This window comes from Heptranchias perlo, chromosome 5, assembly GCF_035084215.1.
Source record: "Heptranchias perlo isolate sHepPer1 chromosome 5, sHepPer1.hap1, whole genome shotgun sequence".
NCBI lineage: Eukaryota > Metazoa > Chordata > Chondrichthyes > Hexanchiformes > Hexanchidae > Heptranchias > Heptranchias perlo.
In genome coordinates, this window is record NC_090329.1 from 131,161,125 (window position 1) to 131,177,757 (window position 16,633).

Sequence of the window (16,633 nt, forward strand, 5' to 3'; positions counted from 1 at the left end):
GGTGGGGAGTGACTCAGTTAAACCTGCTGTACGATCACTGGAATTGGTGGGGAGTGGCTCAGTTAAACCTGCTGTACTATCACTGGTAAAGATGGGGAGTGGCTCAGTTAAACCTGCTGTACTATCACTGGTATAGGTGGGGAGTGGCTCAGTTAAACCTGCTGTACTATCACTGGTGTAGGTCGGGAGTGGCTCAGTTAAACCTGCTGCACTATCACTGGTATAGGTGGGGAGTGACTCAGTTAAACCTGCTGCACTATCACTGGTATAGGTGGGGAGTGACTCAGTTAAACCTGCTGTACGATCACTGGAATTGGTGGGGAGTGGCTCAGTTAAACCTGCTGTACTATCACTGGTAAAGATGGGGAGTGGCTCAGTTAAACCTGCTGTACTATCACTGGTATAGGTGGGGAGTGGCTCAGTTAAACCTGCTGTACTATCACTGGTGTAGGTAGGGAGTGGCTCAGTTAAACCTGCTGCACTATCACTGGTATAGGTGGGGAGTGACTCAGTTAAACCTGCTGTACGATCACTGGAATTGGTGGGGAGTGGCTCAGTTAAACCTGCTGTACTATCACTGGTAAAGATGGGGAGTGACTCAGTTAAACCTGCTGTACTATCACTGGTATAGGTGGGGAGTGACTCAGTTAAACCTGCTGTTATTTTCTTAATGGCGAGAGACTGGAAAGTACTGCAGTACAAAGGGATCTGGGGGTCCTAGTGCAAGAAAATCAAAAAGTTGGTATGCAGGTGCAGCAGGTGATCAAGAAAGCCAACGGAATGTTGGCTTTTATTGCTCGGGGGATAGAATATAAAAACAAGGAGGTATTGCTGCAGTTATATAAGGTATTGGTGAGACCGCACCTGGAATACTGCATACAGTTTTGGTCTCCATACTTAAGAAAAGACATACTTGCTCTCGAGGCAGTACAAAGAAGGTTCACTCGGTTAATCCCGGGGATGAGGGGGCGGACATATGAGGAGAGGTTGAGTAGATTGGGACTCTACTCATTGGAGTTCAGAAGAATGAGAGGCGATCTTATTGAAACATATAAGATTGTGAAGGGGCTTGATCGGGTGGATGCGGTAAGGATGTTCCCAAAGATGGGTGAAACTAGAACTAGGGGGCATAATCTTAGAATAAGGGGCTGCTCTTTCAAAACTGAGATGAGGAGAAACTTCTTCACTCAGAGGGTGGTCGGTCTGTGGAATTTGCTGCCCCAGGAAGCTGTGGAAGCTACATCATTAGATAAATTTAAAACAGAAATAGACAGTTTCCTAGAAGTAAAGGGAATTAGGGGTTATGGGGAGCGGGCAGGAAATTGGACATGAAGCTGAGTTCGGATCGGTCAATGCCCTGTGGGTGGCGGAGAGGGCCCAGGGGCTATGTGGCCGGGTCCTGCTCCGACTTCTTGTGTTCTTTAGATTTGTGGTTGGGATCAGATCAGCCATGATCTTATTGAATGGCGGAGCAGGCTCGAGGGGCCGATTGGCCTACTCCTGCTCCAATTTCTTATGTTCTTATGTTCTTATCACTGGTATAGATGGGGAGTGACTCAGTTAAACCTGCTGTACTATCACTGGTAAAGATGGGGAGTGACTCAGTTAAACCTGCTGTACTATCACTGGTAAAGATGGGGAGTGACTCAGTTAAACCTGCTGTACTATCACTGGTAAAGATGGGGAGTGACTCAGTTAAACCTGCTGTACTATCACTGGTATAGGTGGGGAGTGGCTCAGTTAAACCTGCTGTACTATCACTGGTAAAGATGGGGAGTGACTCAGTTAAACCTGCTGTACTATCACTGGTAAAGATGGGGAGTGACTCAGTTAAACCTGCTGTACTATCACTGGTAAAGATGGGGAGTGACTCAGTTAAACCTACTGTACTATCACTGGTATAGGTGGGGAGTGGCTCAGTTAAACCTACTGTACTATCACTGGTATAGATGGGGAGTGACTCAGTTAAACCTGCTGTACTATCACTGGTAAAGATGGGGAGTGACTCAGTTAAACCTGCTGTACTATCACTGGTATAGGTGGGGAGTGACTCAGTTAAACCTGCTGTACTATCACTGGTATAGGTGGGGAGTGACTCAGTTCAACCTGCTGGACTATCACTGGTAAAGATGGGGAGTGACTCAGTTAAACCTACTGTACTATCACTGGTAAAGATGGGGAGTGACACAGGTTGTATTCTCACAACCACGGCTGCAGGATAAAAGCATCTTTTATTTGCCCTGACAATGCACTCCGATGATTTGTGTGAATGGAAGGAGTTGCAGCTCCTGTGTAATTTGTGCAGTATCAGTGAAAACGTACTGCACCGCATGGTGACAAATGTAGAATTGCGCCCTCGTATGACAGAGAATGGAATTGCACTTTGTAATTCAATTAGTACATTTTCTTTTTGTAATATTTGCCTTCTCATGTCACATACTATTTCTACAGTGCCATTCTGTTTGTGCTGATTTATGTCTCCATTATTATTTTTCCACATTTCTGAGCAGGATTGCTAGACTGCTAAATGGAAGGGTATTTTCTTATGCCACTATGAACTTGTGTCCCCTTAGAAATAGATTTAGACTGTCTAAACAAGAAGAGGTTTTACATGATATTTCACAACAACTTGAATTTATATAGTGCTTTTCAAGTAGAAAAACATCCCAAGGTGCTTCACAGAAGCCAAATTAAAGGGGGAAATATTAGGAGGGGTGACTAAAAGCTTGGCTAAAGATAGCTTTTAAGGAGGGTCTAAAAGGAGCAGAGGGAATTGGAGAGGCTGAGGGGTTTAGGGAGGGAATTCCTGAGCATGGGGCCTGGATGGCAGAAGGCACGGCCACCATTGTTGGACAAAGGGGTGGCGGGAGGGGTGCACAAGAGGCAAGAGTTGGAGAAATCCTGGGGGGGATTGTAAGGCTGAAGAAGGTTACAGAAATGTGGAGGGGGCGAGGCCATGAAGAGATTTAAACAGGTGGATTGGAGGCATTGTTGGACTAGGAGCCAATGTCAGTCAGCAAGGAGGTGATAAGTGATTGGAATAGGATACGGGCAGCAGATTTTTGGATAAGCTCAAGTTTATGGAGGGTAGTGGATAGGAGGGCAGCTAGGAGAGCATTGGAATAGTTGAGTCTAGAAGTAACTAAGGCAAAAATGAGGGTTACAGCAGCAGTTGGGTTGAGGCAGGGGTGGAGTTAGGCAATGTTACAGGTGGAAATAGGCAATCTTGGTGATGAAGAGATTATGGGTTCGGAAGCTCAGCTCAGGGTCAAATAGGTCACCAAGTGGATAGTCTGGTTCAACCTGAGAAAGTGGCCAGGGAGGGGGGTGGGATTGGTGGCAACAGTACGGAGTTTGTAGGAGGGGTTGGCGAAAACTGTCTTCGGTCTACCCAGTGTCTAACTGGAGGAAAATTCAGCTCATCCAAGACTAGATATCGGATCAGCAGGGCGGTTTCAGTGCTGTAGTAGTGATGGAAACCCAATTGGAGCAATTCAAATGTAGATTTGTGGGAAAGATGGGATTTGGGAGGTGACAACACGTTCAAGGACTTTGGAGAGGAAAGGGAGGTTGAAGATGGGACGGGTAGTTTGTTAGGACAGAGAGGTAGAGGTTGTTTTTTTTTTGAGAAAGTGGAGTGATGACAGTTTTGAAAGGAAGGCAGTACTTGAGGAAAGAGTCATTTACAAGTCAGCTAGCATTGGGGGCCAGGAAGAGAAGTTGGGTGGTCAACAGTTCAGTGAGAATGGGTTCAGGAGAGCCAGAGGTGGGTCTCATGGACAAGGTGAGTTCGGAGAGGTAGAGATTAAGGTGGTGAGGTCACATGTAGAACTCTGTGCTGTGTGTTTTGTAATTGTTGAAGTCCTTGTAAAAGAGACTTTGTGCTAAATGTAACTATCTGTTCTTTAGGTCAGTGAGCGGTTTGCACAGTACATTGATCAACGCATCCAAGAAAGCGGGATGAACACTAGTAACGTGGAAACACTAAACCAGCTGCAGCAGTTCTTGGAGCCGATGCTTTTCCTCTCTGGACTCGAGCTGGCCAATATCTTTGAACATTTCTACAGGTAATTATAATGGATTACACAAATGGTGAGAATGAGGAAGATGGCGTCAGTTATCGGCTCAGGTTCCCATTGGTATAGTAGACGTTTGCTGATTGCTCAGTTTTCAGCTGTATTTGTATTTCCTCATAATGAAGCAGTCCATTCCTGCTTGCAGCAAGATGTGGACAACATGCGGGCTTGGGCTGATGAATGGTGAGTAACATTCATGCCAAACAAGTGCCAGGCAATGGCCATCTCCGAGAGAGAGCATAACCATCTTCCCTTGACATTCAATGGCGTTACCATTGCCGATTCTCCCACGGTCAACATCCTGAGGTGTCAGCATTGACCAGAAACTCAACTGGTCCAGCCACGTAAATGCCATGACTATTAGAGCAGGTCAGAGGCTGGGTATTCTGTGGCAAGTGGCTCACTTTCTGACTCCCCAAAGGCACCAGTCAGATGGAATACTCTCCAGTCATCTGGATGGGAGCAGCTGCAACAACACTCTAGAAGCTCAACACCATTCAGGGCAAAGCAGTCAATTTGATCGGTACCCTATCCACTAGCTTAAATATTCACTCCCTTCACCACCGGCGCACTATGGCTGCAGTGTGTACTATCTACAGGATGCACTGCAGCACCTCCCAAACTTGGAACCTCAACCACCCAGGAGGACAAGGACAGCAGGTGCATGGGAACGCTATCACCTCCAAGTTCCACTCCAAGTCACACACTATACTGCCTTGGACATATATTGCCATTCCTTCATTATTGCTGGGTTAAAATCCTGGAACTTCCTACCCAGCAACATTGTAGGAGAACCTTCACACGGACTGCAGCGGTTCAAGAAGGTGCTCACCACCACCTTCTCAAGGACAACTGAGGATGGGCAATAAATGCCCACATCCAATATTTGTTCCAATTTTTTCTCTGAGCTGCTGTTTCTCTTCGACAGATACTATCTGGCGGATCGGCTGCTGGGCCAGGGGAAAGTGTGGCTGGAGCGAGCTGTGATAGATCACATCGGAACCTGTTTCCCCAGCAGGTACCCTCAGCAGATGCTGAAGAATCTGACAGAGTCGGACGAGCTGCAGCAGGAGTTTCACCTCTACAGGCTGCAGCAGCTCGACAAGAAACTGGAGGACCTGGATGATGAAGTGAGTGTGGGGTATCCAACTAATACTTAGCAGGAGGGTAGCAGGGAGCCTTGTCACCAGCGACCCGTTAAAAACAAATCTGCATCAGTTTGATTGTTTTCCTGTTTTTAAGAATTTTTGTTACAGACGGAAATGGCTTGGAGGAGCTGCTCAATGTTACCAGGGCTCCAAGGGTTAAATTATGAGGAGAGATTACGAGGAGGCTTTTATTTCCTAGAATATAGGAATAGGAGCAGGCCATTTAGCCCCTCAAGCCTGTTCTGCCATTAAATGAGATCATGACTGATGTGTGACTTAACTCCTTATACCTGCTGTAGCTCCATATTCCTTAATACCTTTGGTTAACAAAAATCTATCAATCTCAGATTTAAAATTAACAATTGAGCTAGCATCAACTGCCGTTTGCGGAAGAGAGTTCCAAACTTCTACCATCCTTTGTGTGTAGAAATGTTTCCTAATCTCACTTCTGAAAGTCCTGGCTCTAATTTTTAGACTGTGTCCCCTAGTCCTAGACACCCCAACCAGTGTAAATAGTTTCTCTCTATCTACCCTATCAGTTCCCCTTAATATCTTGAAAACTTCAATCAAATCACCCCTTAATCTTCTAAATTCTAGGAAATACAACCCTAGTTTGTGTAATCTCGCCTCATAATTTAACCCTTGGAGTCCAGGTATCATTCTAGTAAATCTACGCTGCATCCCCTCCATGGTCAATATATCCTTCCTAAGGTGCGGTCCCCAGAACTGAACACAGTACTCCAGGTGTGGTCTAACCAGGGCTTTATCTAGCTGCCGCATAACTTTTACCCTCTTGAATTCTAGTCCTCTAGATATAAAGGCCAGCATTCCATTAGCCTTTTTGATTATTTTCTGTACCTGTCCATGATACTTTAATGATTTATGTACATGGACACCTAAGTCTCTACTGTTTCGAGCTTTTCACCATTTAGAAAGTACTCTGATCTATCCTTTTTAGGTCCAAAGTCCTCACACTTGGCTACATTAAAATCCATTTGCCACAGTTTTGCCCATTCTCTTAATCTATTAATATCTCTGTAATTTTATGTTTCTATCTACACTGCTTACAGTACCACCTATCTTTGTGTCATCGGCAAACTTGGAAATGTGGCTCTCTATCCTGTCATCTAATTTGTTAATAAATACAGTGAAAAGTTGAGGCCCCAACACAGATCCCTGTGGGACACCACTAGTTACATCCTGTCAATTTGAGTACCTGCCCATTATCCCTGCTCTCTCTCTCTCCCACCCCTCAGCCAATTTCCTAACTATCCTCCTCACTGTTTTCGACACAAAACTTGGAAGTGTAGTAAACAGTGAATGGATAGTAATAGACTTCAAGAGGACATAGAAAGGCCGGTGAAATGGGTGGACATGTGGCAGATGAAATTTTAACGCAGAGAATTGCGAAGTGGTACATTTTGGCAGGAAGAATGAGGAGAGGCAATATAAACTAAATGGTACAATTCTAAAGGGGGTGCAGTAACCGAGAGACCTGGGGGTATGTGTACACAAATCTTTGAAGTTGTCAGCACAGGTTGAGAAAGTGGTTGAAAAAGCATTCAGGTTTTATAAATAGAGTACAAAAGGAAGGAAGTTATGTTGAACCTTTATAAAACACTGGTTCGGCCACAACTGGAGTGTTGTGTCCAATTCTGGGCACCGGAAGGAAGGATGTGAAGGCCTTAGAGAGGGTGCAGAAAGGTTTTACTAGAATGGTTCCAGGGATGAGGGACTTCAGTTACATGGATAGACTGGAGAAGCTGGGGTTGATCTTTTTATAGCAGAAAAGGTTGAGAGGAGATTTGATAGTGTTCAAAATCATGAAGGGTTTAGATAAAGTAAATAAGGCGAAACTGTTCCCATTGGCAGAAAGATTAGGGCCTATTAGAGACCAAAAAGGTAACCCATGTGGAGGCGGAAGATGTGGGTATGGTTCTTAATGAATACTTTGCATCTGTCTTCACAAAAGAGGGGGATGATGCAGAGATTGTAGTTGAGGAGGAGTGTGAAGTATTGGATGGGATAAACATAGCGAGAGAGGAAGTATTAAGGGGTTTAGCATCTATGAATGTAGATAAATTGCCAGGCCCTGTTAAGAGAAGCAAGGGAGGAAATAGCGGAGGCTCCGACCATCATTTTGCGATCCTCCCTGGCTACAGGCGTGGTGCCGGAGGATTGGAGGACTGCTAACGTTGTACCGTTCTTTAAAAAGAAAGAGGTGGACCGAGTAATTACAGGCCAGTCAGTCTAACCTTGGTGGTGGGCAAATTATTGGAATCAATTCTGGGGGACATCATAAATTGTCATTTAGAAAGGCACGGGTTAATCAAGGACAGTGAGTATGGCTTTATTAAGGGAAGCCTGGGTTATTTTACAAAGGTTCAATACAACTTGATTGAAATTTTTGAGGAGGTAACAAGGAGGGTCGATGAGGGTAACGTGTTTGATGTAGTGTACATGGATTTTAGCAAGGCTTTGACACAATCCCACATGGCAGACTGGTCAAAAAAGTAAAAGCCCAAGGGAAAGTGGCAAGTTGGATCCAAAATTGGCTCAGTGGCAGAAAGCAAAGGGTAATAGTTGACGGGTGTTTTTGCGACTGGAAGGCTGTTTCCAGTGGGGTTCCACAAGGCTCAGTTCCTTGCTTTTTGTGCTGATTTGGACTTGAATGTAGGGGGCTTGATCAAGAAGTTTGCAGATGATACAAAAATTGGCCGTGTGGTTGATAGTGAGGTGGAAAGCTGTAGACTGCAGGAAGATATCAATGGACTGGTCAGGTGGGTAGAAAAGTGGCAAATGGGAATTCAATCTGGAGAAGTGTGATTTGTGGAGGTCAAACAAGGCAAGGGAGTACACAATAAATGGGAGGATACTGAGAGGTGTAGAAGAACAGAGGGACCTTGGAGTGCACGTCCGCAGATCCCTGAAGGTAGCAGGACAGGTAGATAAGGTGGTTAAAATGGCATTTTCCTTTATTAGCCGAGGCATAGAATATAAGAGCAAGAAGGTTAAGCTGGAACTGTATAAAACTTGGTTAGGCCACGGCTTGAATACTGTGTACAGTTCTGGTCACCACATTACAGGAAGGATGTGATTCCACTAGAGAGGGTACAGAGGAGATTTACGAGGATGTTGCTAGGGCTGGAGAATTTTAGCTATGAGAAAAGATTGGAAATGCTGGGGTTGTTTTCTTTGGAACAAAGGAGGCCGAGGGGAGACTTAATTGAGGTATATAAAATTGAGGGGCCTAGATAGCCCTGATTTTAGATAGGTCCTCCCTATCCACTCTATTTCCTTTAGCAGTGGGGTCAGTGACCAGGGGGCATAGATTTAAGGTAATTGGTAGAAGGATTAGAGGGGAGCTGAGGAGAAGTTTTTTTCACCCAGAGGGCAGTGGAGGTCTGGAACTCACTGCCTGAAAGGATGGTAGAGGCAGAAACCCGTAACTCATTTAAAAAGATGTGCACTTGAAGTGCCGTAACCTACAGGGCTATGAATCAAGTGCTGGAAAGTGGAATGAAGCTGGATAACTTTTTTTCGGCCAGCACTGACACGATGGACTGAATGACCTCCTTCTGTGCCGTAACTTTCTTTGATTCTATGAACTGTCGAGAAACAGAGGACACAGATTAGAACATAAGAAATAGGAGCAGGAGTAGGCCAATCGGTGATTGGCAAAAGAATCAACGGCAATATGACGAAAAACTTTTTTACGCAGCAAGTAGTTATGATCTGGAATGCGCTGCCTGAAAGGGTGATAGAGGCAGATTCAATTGTGGCTTTCAAAAAGGAATTGGATAAATACTTGAAGGGAAAAAGTTTGCAGGGCTACGGGGAAAGAGGGTGGGAATGGAACTAACTGGATTGCTCTTACAAAGAGCCGAGATGGGCCGAATGGCCGCCTCCTGTGCTGTAACCATTCTATGATTCTAGGTCAATAATTTGCTCTCAATTCCATGAACTTCAACTTTAGCTAACAGTTTCTTATGAGGGATTTTATCGAATGCCTTCTGGAATTCCTTATAAACAACATCCATAGACATTCCCCTGTCCACTACTTTAGTCACCTCTTAAAAAAAAATTCAATCAGGTTCGTCAGGCCTTTACAAATCCATGCTGGCTCTCTCTAACCAGCTGAAAATTTTCAAGGTGTTCAGTCACCCTATCCTTAATTATAGACTCAAGTAATTTCCCGACAACAGATGTTAGGCTAAATGTTCTATAAATCCCTGGTTTTCCCTCTCTCCTTTCTTAAATAGCGGAGTGACATGTACAATTTTCCAATCTAAAGGAACAGTTCCTGAATCAAGAGAAATTTGGAAGATTATAATTAGAGCTTCTGCAGTGTTCTCACCTACATCCTTTAAAACCCTGGGATGGAAATCCTCTGGTCCTGGGGAAGTTCAGGGATGATTTGATTGAGGTTTTTCAGATTTTGAAGGGAATTGATAAGGTAGATAGAGAGAAACATTTTCTGCTGGTGGGGAAGTCTAGGATAAGGGGACATAGCCTAAAAATTAGAGCTAGGCCATTCAGGAGAGAAGTTAGGAAACTTTTCTTCACAGAAATTGTCGTAGAAATGTGGAACTCTTTCCTACAAAAAGCAATAGCTGCTAGCTGAATTAATAATTTAAAACCTGAGATTGATAGATTTTTGCTAGCCAAGAGTATTAAGGGGTATGGAGCCAAGTTGGGTAAATGGAGTTAGGATGCTGATCAGTCATGATCTCATTGAATGGTGCAACAGTCTAGAGGGGCTGAATCACCTACTGTTCCTATGCTGATGGAAGTTGTGTGAGGTATCTGAGTTGATATGCTCTGGGTTAATCATAGAGTCTTACAGCACAGAAGGAGGCCATTCGGCCTGTCATGCCTGTGCCGGCTCTTTGAAAGACCTGTCCAATTTAGTCCCATAACCTTGCAAATTGGTTCTCTTCAAGTACATGTCCAATTGCCTTTTGAAAGTTCCTATGGAATCTGATTCCACCATCCTTTCAGGTAATGATATGACGTGAGGTTAAATCACTTCCCTCAGGTTTTTTCGGTCTGTAGTGACAGTCTTGACTCCGTATCTACCTGTTGTGATAACAGAGAGTTGACGCCAGATCTTATTGACGTGTGCTCCATTTCTGGCCGAAGCACCTCAAGGTTACCTCCATTTGTTGTGTTCTGTTTGGGCACAAATGTAGTTAAGGATCTGTACCTGGACAGAATGGTACAAAAATGACCATGAACAAGGAAGCATTGGGTAGTTTCCAGTGGGTCTGACCCAAGTCCAAAATGCCAATAATTCGACAGAGCAAGATGACTTGTTTTACTCGTCTCATCCTCCATTGCTGTACGCTCCCACATCGGCCACACAAATACCTCAGTGGTACATTCAGTAGCAGAAGCTGTCAAGCAAATATTTTCTTTACCCTCTTGTCCTATAACATCAAATTGATGCACCAGATTTGAAGACACTTGCTAGATGTGTAATAGCTGTATAGTTTTATAAAGGCTCCCCATCCTAATCAGCAGTACATAGCCTTAAATGCCTCCTTGTAGGAGCATACTTTAAACTCCGTAAAAAGTTGTGTGACAAAAAAAAACTTGATGTGCTACGCTATGACTTTAAAGAAATAACCCAATTTTTGGGAATCCAGTTTAAATAAACTCTGGTACAGATAAAACAAGCCTCATTGCCTTGAGTCCAGTGTTTAGTTAACTGAGATGGACAATAAAGGGGTTAGTAATTGTAAAGTTGAGAATGGGCAGCGATGGTGCAAATGTGATTAGGCACTTAACTGATAATGCCTTATAATAATATCTATTTCATGGAAATTGATATGGATAAGAGAAGTATGTGTGTTTGATGGAAACATTCCTTGTTTCGGACCTAAAATGGCTTTGTTCTCTAGTATTGCCTGTATCTAATTTAAAATGTAAGCAATTGTTCTTTAAATTGCATCATGTGGCTGGTCCAGTTAAGACCCTGACTTGAGCATGCTTTCAAGGACAGGCACTAACGTAACAAGATTCCATCTCGGCTTTGGCATCCAGTAGCTGTCCTGCTCTGTGTTTTTGTATTTTAGCACCTAGCCATTGCAAATGGTCTGATTGGGATCCTGATTGAAAATTCATGTTTAATGTTTTGTAAAATTGCATGGACCTTATTGTGGAGTGTTTCTTTAAGAGGTACAATGCATCCTTCCCTCTCAGCATGCACCTATTGTCTGTATTTTGCTCCAAACGCCAGCACTGCTTTCCTGCCCACCCCGTCTTGTGCCTGGATGTCGGCGACATCATCCAAAAACACGTCAGATTCCACATGTACGCTAACGACACCGAGCTCTACCTCACCACCACCTCTCTTGACCCCTCCAGTGTCTCTAATTTGTCACACTTCTTGTCTGACATCCAATGTTGGATGAGCAGAAATTTCCTCCAATTAAATACTGGGAAGACCGAAGCCATTGTCTTCGGTTCCCGCCACAAACTCTGTTCCCTAGCCACCGACTCCATCCCTCTCCTTGGTCACTGTCTGAGGCTGAACCAGACCATTTGCAACCTCGATGGCCTATTTGACCCTGAGCTGAGCTTCCTTTTTTTTGAAATAGCAGCAGGAATAGGCCATACGGCTCCTTGAGCCTGCTCCACCATTCAACAAGATCATGGCTGATCTTCGACCTCAACTCCACTTTGCCGCCTGATACCCATATCCCTTGATTCCCTTAGAGTCCAAAAATCTCTCTATCTCAGCCTTGAATATACTCAACGACTGAGCATCCACAGCCCTCTGGGCAGAGAATTCCAAAGATTCACAACCCACTGAGTGAAGAAATTCCTCCTCATCTCAGTCTTAAATGGCCGACCCCTTATCCTGTGACTGTGCCCTCTAGTTCTAGACTCTCCAGCCAGGGGAAACAACCTCTCAGCATCTACCCAGTCAAGCCCCCTCATAATCTTATTGTTTTAATGAGATCACCTCTCCTCCTTCTAAACTCCAGAGAGTATAGGCTCATTCTTTTCCGACCCCATAATCCCCTCCATCACCAAAACCGCCTACTTTCACCTCCGGAACATCACTGTCTCCACCCCTGCCTCAGTTCACCTGCTGCTGAAACCCTCATCCATGCCTTTGTTACCTCCAGACTGGACTATTCCAATGCTCTCCTGGCCAGCCTCCCACATTGCACCCTCCGAATACTTGAGCTCATCTAAAACTCTGCTCGTTTCCTAACTCGCACCAATTCCCGTTCACTCATCATCCTGTGCTCGCTGACCTATATTGGCACCTGGTCTGGCAATGCCTCGATTTTAAAATTCTCATCCTTGTTTTCAAATCGCTCCATGGCCTCACCCCTCCCTCTCTCTGTAATCTCCTCCAGCCCTACAACCCTCCGAGATCTCTGTGCTCCTCCAATTCCTGCCTCTTGCGCATCCTCGATTTTAATTGCTCCACATTGACGACCTGGGCCCTAAGCTCTGGAATTCCCTCCCTAAACCTCTCCGCCTCTAACTTTGTCTCTTCCTTTAAGACTTTCTTTAACACCTACCTCTTTGGCCAAGCTTTTGGTCACCTGTCCTAATATCTCATGTGGCTCGGTGTCAAATTTTGTTTGATAATCGCTCCATGTGAAGTGCTTTGGAACGTTTTACTACGTTAAAGGTGCTATATAAATGCAAGTTGGTGTTGTTGTTTAATTTTTACAGTGAACTTTCTTGTATTGTGCAGATGATGGAAGACCAGCCATCCATAGGAGAAGAAGAAACAGATTTGAAAGTCCTGGTGCTTTCTCCACGTTGTTGGTCCATATCTTCTCTGTGCCATCAAGATGATCCCAGGGCATTCTTCCCATCGGCCTTCAGCAATTTCCTGGAGGAGTTTTCTGACTTCTACACTAATAGTCAGTATATGAATCACATCATAAACTGTTGTCTTTTGTGCATGGAACTTAAAAAAATAACTCAATTACAGAAATTAAACCCAAAAAAGACTGGATTGAAAACCTGCTGCCCAGAGCCACTAGTTACATTGCTGTTTAATACAAGACATAAGATGAAGATGCTTGAAAAGGAAACATTTGCAGAGCTATAGAGAATGAGCAGGGGATTGGGACTACTTGGCTAGCTCTTTCAAAGAGCCCATAGACATGATGGGCCAAATGGCCTCCTGTGCTGTATGATTCTAAATTGGCTCCTACTGCTTGGGATACTTTCCCAAGAATTTTCTCTAAATTTCAGTCTGCATGTACTACACACGTCCCTAGTTTGTACAATCTCAAGTGGTGAACTAAATCCTGGAAGGAAACTTCTTAGTTCCCCATAAAGGTCTGCATCCTAGACTGACTTTTCCCACCATGTGGCTGTCAAGGCTGCTGATGCAGTTTTTACAGTTTCCATTGCCCTCTTTTGTGAGGACACAGTAATGTAATATGTGAGTGAAGCAGTGCCACAGAATGGAAGGGACATGGGTTCTAATGAATGGTCCTCACATTGAGCTCCTAGACTTGTCCTTGAGCGTTAAAGGAGATGTTGAGTGGAGGTGAGATGCTTCCATGGTGTCAGTATTTCAGAAAAATATAATCAAGGGAATAATTAAAATAAATCATGCATTGGTATAAAAGCAAATTAGGCTGGTTTATTTTGATGCAACAAAGAAAGAGATGGTCCACTGCATGGTGGGATGAAGCAGTAATTTTGCAAGCTTTGTTGGACTTGTGTTCCTTACCTGCATAAAGTCGCACACTCTCATCACCTCTGTCCTCTTGAAGATTTGATGCCCTCCCAGTGAGTTAACTTGAGAATTCTTATCTTCAGTTTCGAAATCCTCTGTGGCCTTGTTCCACCCTACCTTGTGACCCTCCACCTTACAGCCTTGCTCCCTAACACCAGGCTTCCCCTTGATCCCACCCACTCTGCTTCATTACTGGTGGCTGCTGGTTCAGCCACCACGCTCCTGCCCTCTGGAATTCCCTGTCGAGTCCCTGCTGCCTTGCCTCCTTCTCCTTTCAAGAACTTCTTTAATACCCATGTCTTTTGGCCCCTCACCTGAACCATCTCTATTTTTCCTTTCCCTGTCCTGCTCAGCATTCACTCTCAGCGTAAAGTGCTTCAAGATATCTTCCTGTAGGTGAGGAGAGCTGCAGAAATACAAGTTGTTGTACGTAGTACAGATGCTGTAAAATCCATTATTACAAGGTCCAGTCTCTGATTTCTGTCCTTCCACACCAGGTCAGAATATATATGGGTTCAGCAGCACAAAACCTCGGCGCTTACAGTGGACATGGCTGGGACATGCTGTCATCTCCTACGGATCGCTGACCTTGCTTGTGTCCACTCTGCAAATGTACATTCTGCTGCAGTTTAATGAACAGGAGGTAAGCCAGCACTCTCCTGGCAGTCCAGACTGGAGGAGAATTGTTTTAGAAGTTACTGCTCCATCATTGCAATCGAATAGAAATGTTTTGACTATTTATTCGGCTTTGACTTTTTTTTACTACATGTTTTGAATGCAATTTATATATTAAAACCCTCAAAGTAAAACAACGTCTATTAATAAAATATGATTGACTCATAGCCCTCAGAATATAAACATAATGAACATGTTTATCATACATTAAAAAATGTTGAGTGGTTTACAGTTTCTATTTGAAAGCTTCAATGTCAGATTCTGACTACGGCAAAATCCATTCTAAAAGTGACTACATTTGCCTGCAAATACCTATTATGCCTGCAGGTAGTATTGTGATGGGAGTTTTCAGTGTAATTGAGTTCTGCTTAGAACAATGTAAAATCTTAATATAAATTTTTGTATTGATAAGCAAAGTTTAACAGTGCTGACCTGACTGTGGATGAGGGATTTCTTCTTTTCAGAGTGGTTAAAATTCCAGTACTTCAAGGAAATTATGCTAATCGTTTATAAAACACTGGTTAGGCCCCAGCTGGAGTATTGTGTTCAGTTCTGGGCACCACATTTTAGGAAGGATGTCAATGCCATGGAGAGGATGCAGAGGAGATTTACTAGAATGATATCAGGGATGCGACTTCAGCTATGTGGAGAAGCTGGGATTGTTCTCCTTCGAGCAGAGAAAGTTAAGGGGAGGTTTAATAGAGGTGTTCAAAATTGACTAGTTTGGATAGAGTAAATAAGGAGAAACTGTTTCCACTGGTAGGAGGGTCAGTAACCAGAAGAGACAGATTGAAGATAATTGGTAAAAGAACCAAGGGGGCGATGACAAATATTTTTACGCAACGAGTTGTTATGATCTGAAATGCACTGTAAGGTTGTTGGAAGCAGATTCAATAATAACGTTCAGAAGGGAATTGGATAAACATTTGAAAAGGAAAAATTTGCAGGGCTGCAGGGAAAGGGCGGGGCAATGGGACTAATTGGATAGCTCTTTCAAAGAACTGGCACAGGCACGATGAGTTAAATGGCCTCCTCCTGTGCTGCAAGATTCTATGATTCAAAGCTTTTACTCTTTTTTTTCTCTTGTAAGGAAGTTCCTATGGAGACCATCATAAAATCGACTGGTTTGTCCCCAGTTCTGGTCAGTCATGCATTGGAACCTCTGATAGGCGAGAATGACATCCTCATACAACCGGGCAATGACCAAAATCGACTCAAAGGTACGTACACTTCCCCCAGCTTATCATCCTTGTCCACTGTACAGGCATTAACCCGTCAGGAATTCTACTAGTGTTCCTGTGTCAGACTATTGTAATCTGTGTTGTTATTGTATAAGATAGTGTTTTATTCTTTCCAGTTCTCTCCCTTCGGTTTCTGAAGGTGTTGACTTCTGCTTTCAGTAATGGTGTTAGCAGCCCCTGCAGTACCCTGTACCAGTAACCATTCTGCATGTAGTAACCTAGACAGTAAAGGTCTGCAGACTGTTCAACTGCGGTGAGAATCACAGACGGTCCTGATTGCAGCCACGCCCAACATCCATGTATGCATTTTCCATGAGGAATTGCTGGCCATGCCAGCCGGTTCGTTGTTCGGCGTCGCAGCAGCCGGTTCATCTGCGCAGTGAGCTATTGGACGACTGTATTTTTAGTTATAATATACTGTCATTAAAAAATAAACAGAAACTTCTTTGAAAGGTACGAAAGGCTTTTGATGCTGAATAAGCCAGTAGCAGAGTGGAATTCTATATCTGTACGACATCAGGGAGATGTGGTGTGATACGACACAGATATCTTTTGCGTGCAAGCAGACCAGGTTTTCTACCCCCAGCAGATTGGCCGATAGATGTACAGTAAAGCCGTGGCTATTTGTGCTCCCATTCTCCGTTTTCTCAATTATCCAAAATAATTTTTTGCAGATAGTGGGAGAGCAGCAGGAATTGGGGCTACCAGCAATATTTTTTATAAGGAATGCTGCAAAATGGTCCACTTGCTGAGGTTTTTAAAAGACAGTTA

General features: G+C 44.0%; 1 protein-coding gene across 3 annotated transcripts in view; it reads left to right on the forward strand.

The window, feature by feature from the left end:
* The window catches only part of LOC137322123 (cullin-9), a 344,721-nt gene that overhangs the window by 194,791 nt on the left and 133,297 nt on the right, over positions 1-16,633 (forward strand). For all 3 annotated transcript variants that reach the window (XR_010962966.1, XM_067985222.1, XM_067985223.1), the window contains exons 23-27: positions 3,910-4,067; positions 5,005-5,206; positions 12,945-13,116; positions 14,444-14,589; positions 15,712-15,841. Coding sequence is in view for 2 of the 3 variants with exons in the window: in XM_067985222.1 (XP_067841323.1) it covers positions 3,910-4,067; positions 5,005-5,206; positions 12,945-13,116; positions 14,444-14,589; positions 15,712-15,841 (808 nt within the window). In the remaining variant the exon portion in view is untranslated. The remainder of the gene's footprint in view (positions 1-3,909; positions 4,068-5,004; positions 5,207-12,944; positions 13,117-14,443; positions 14,590-15,711; positions 15,842-16,633) is intronic.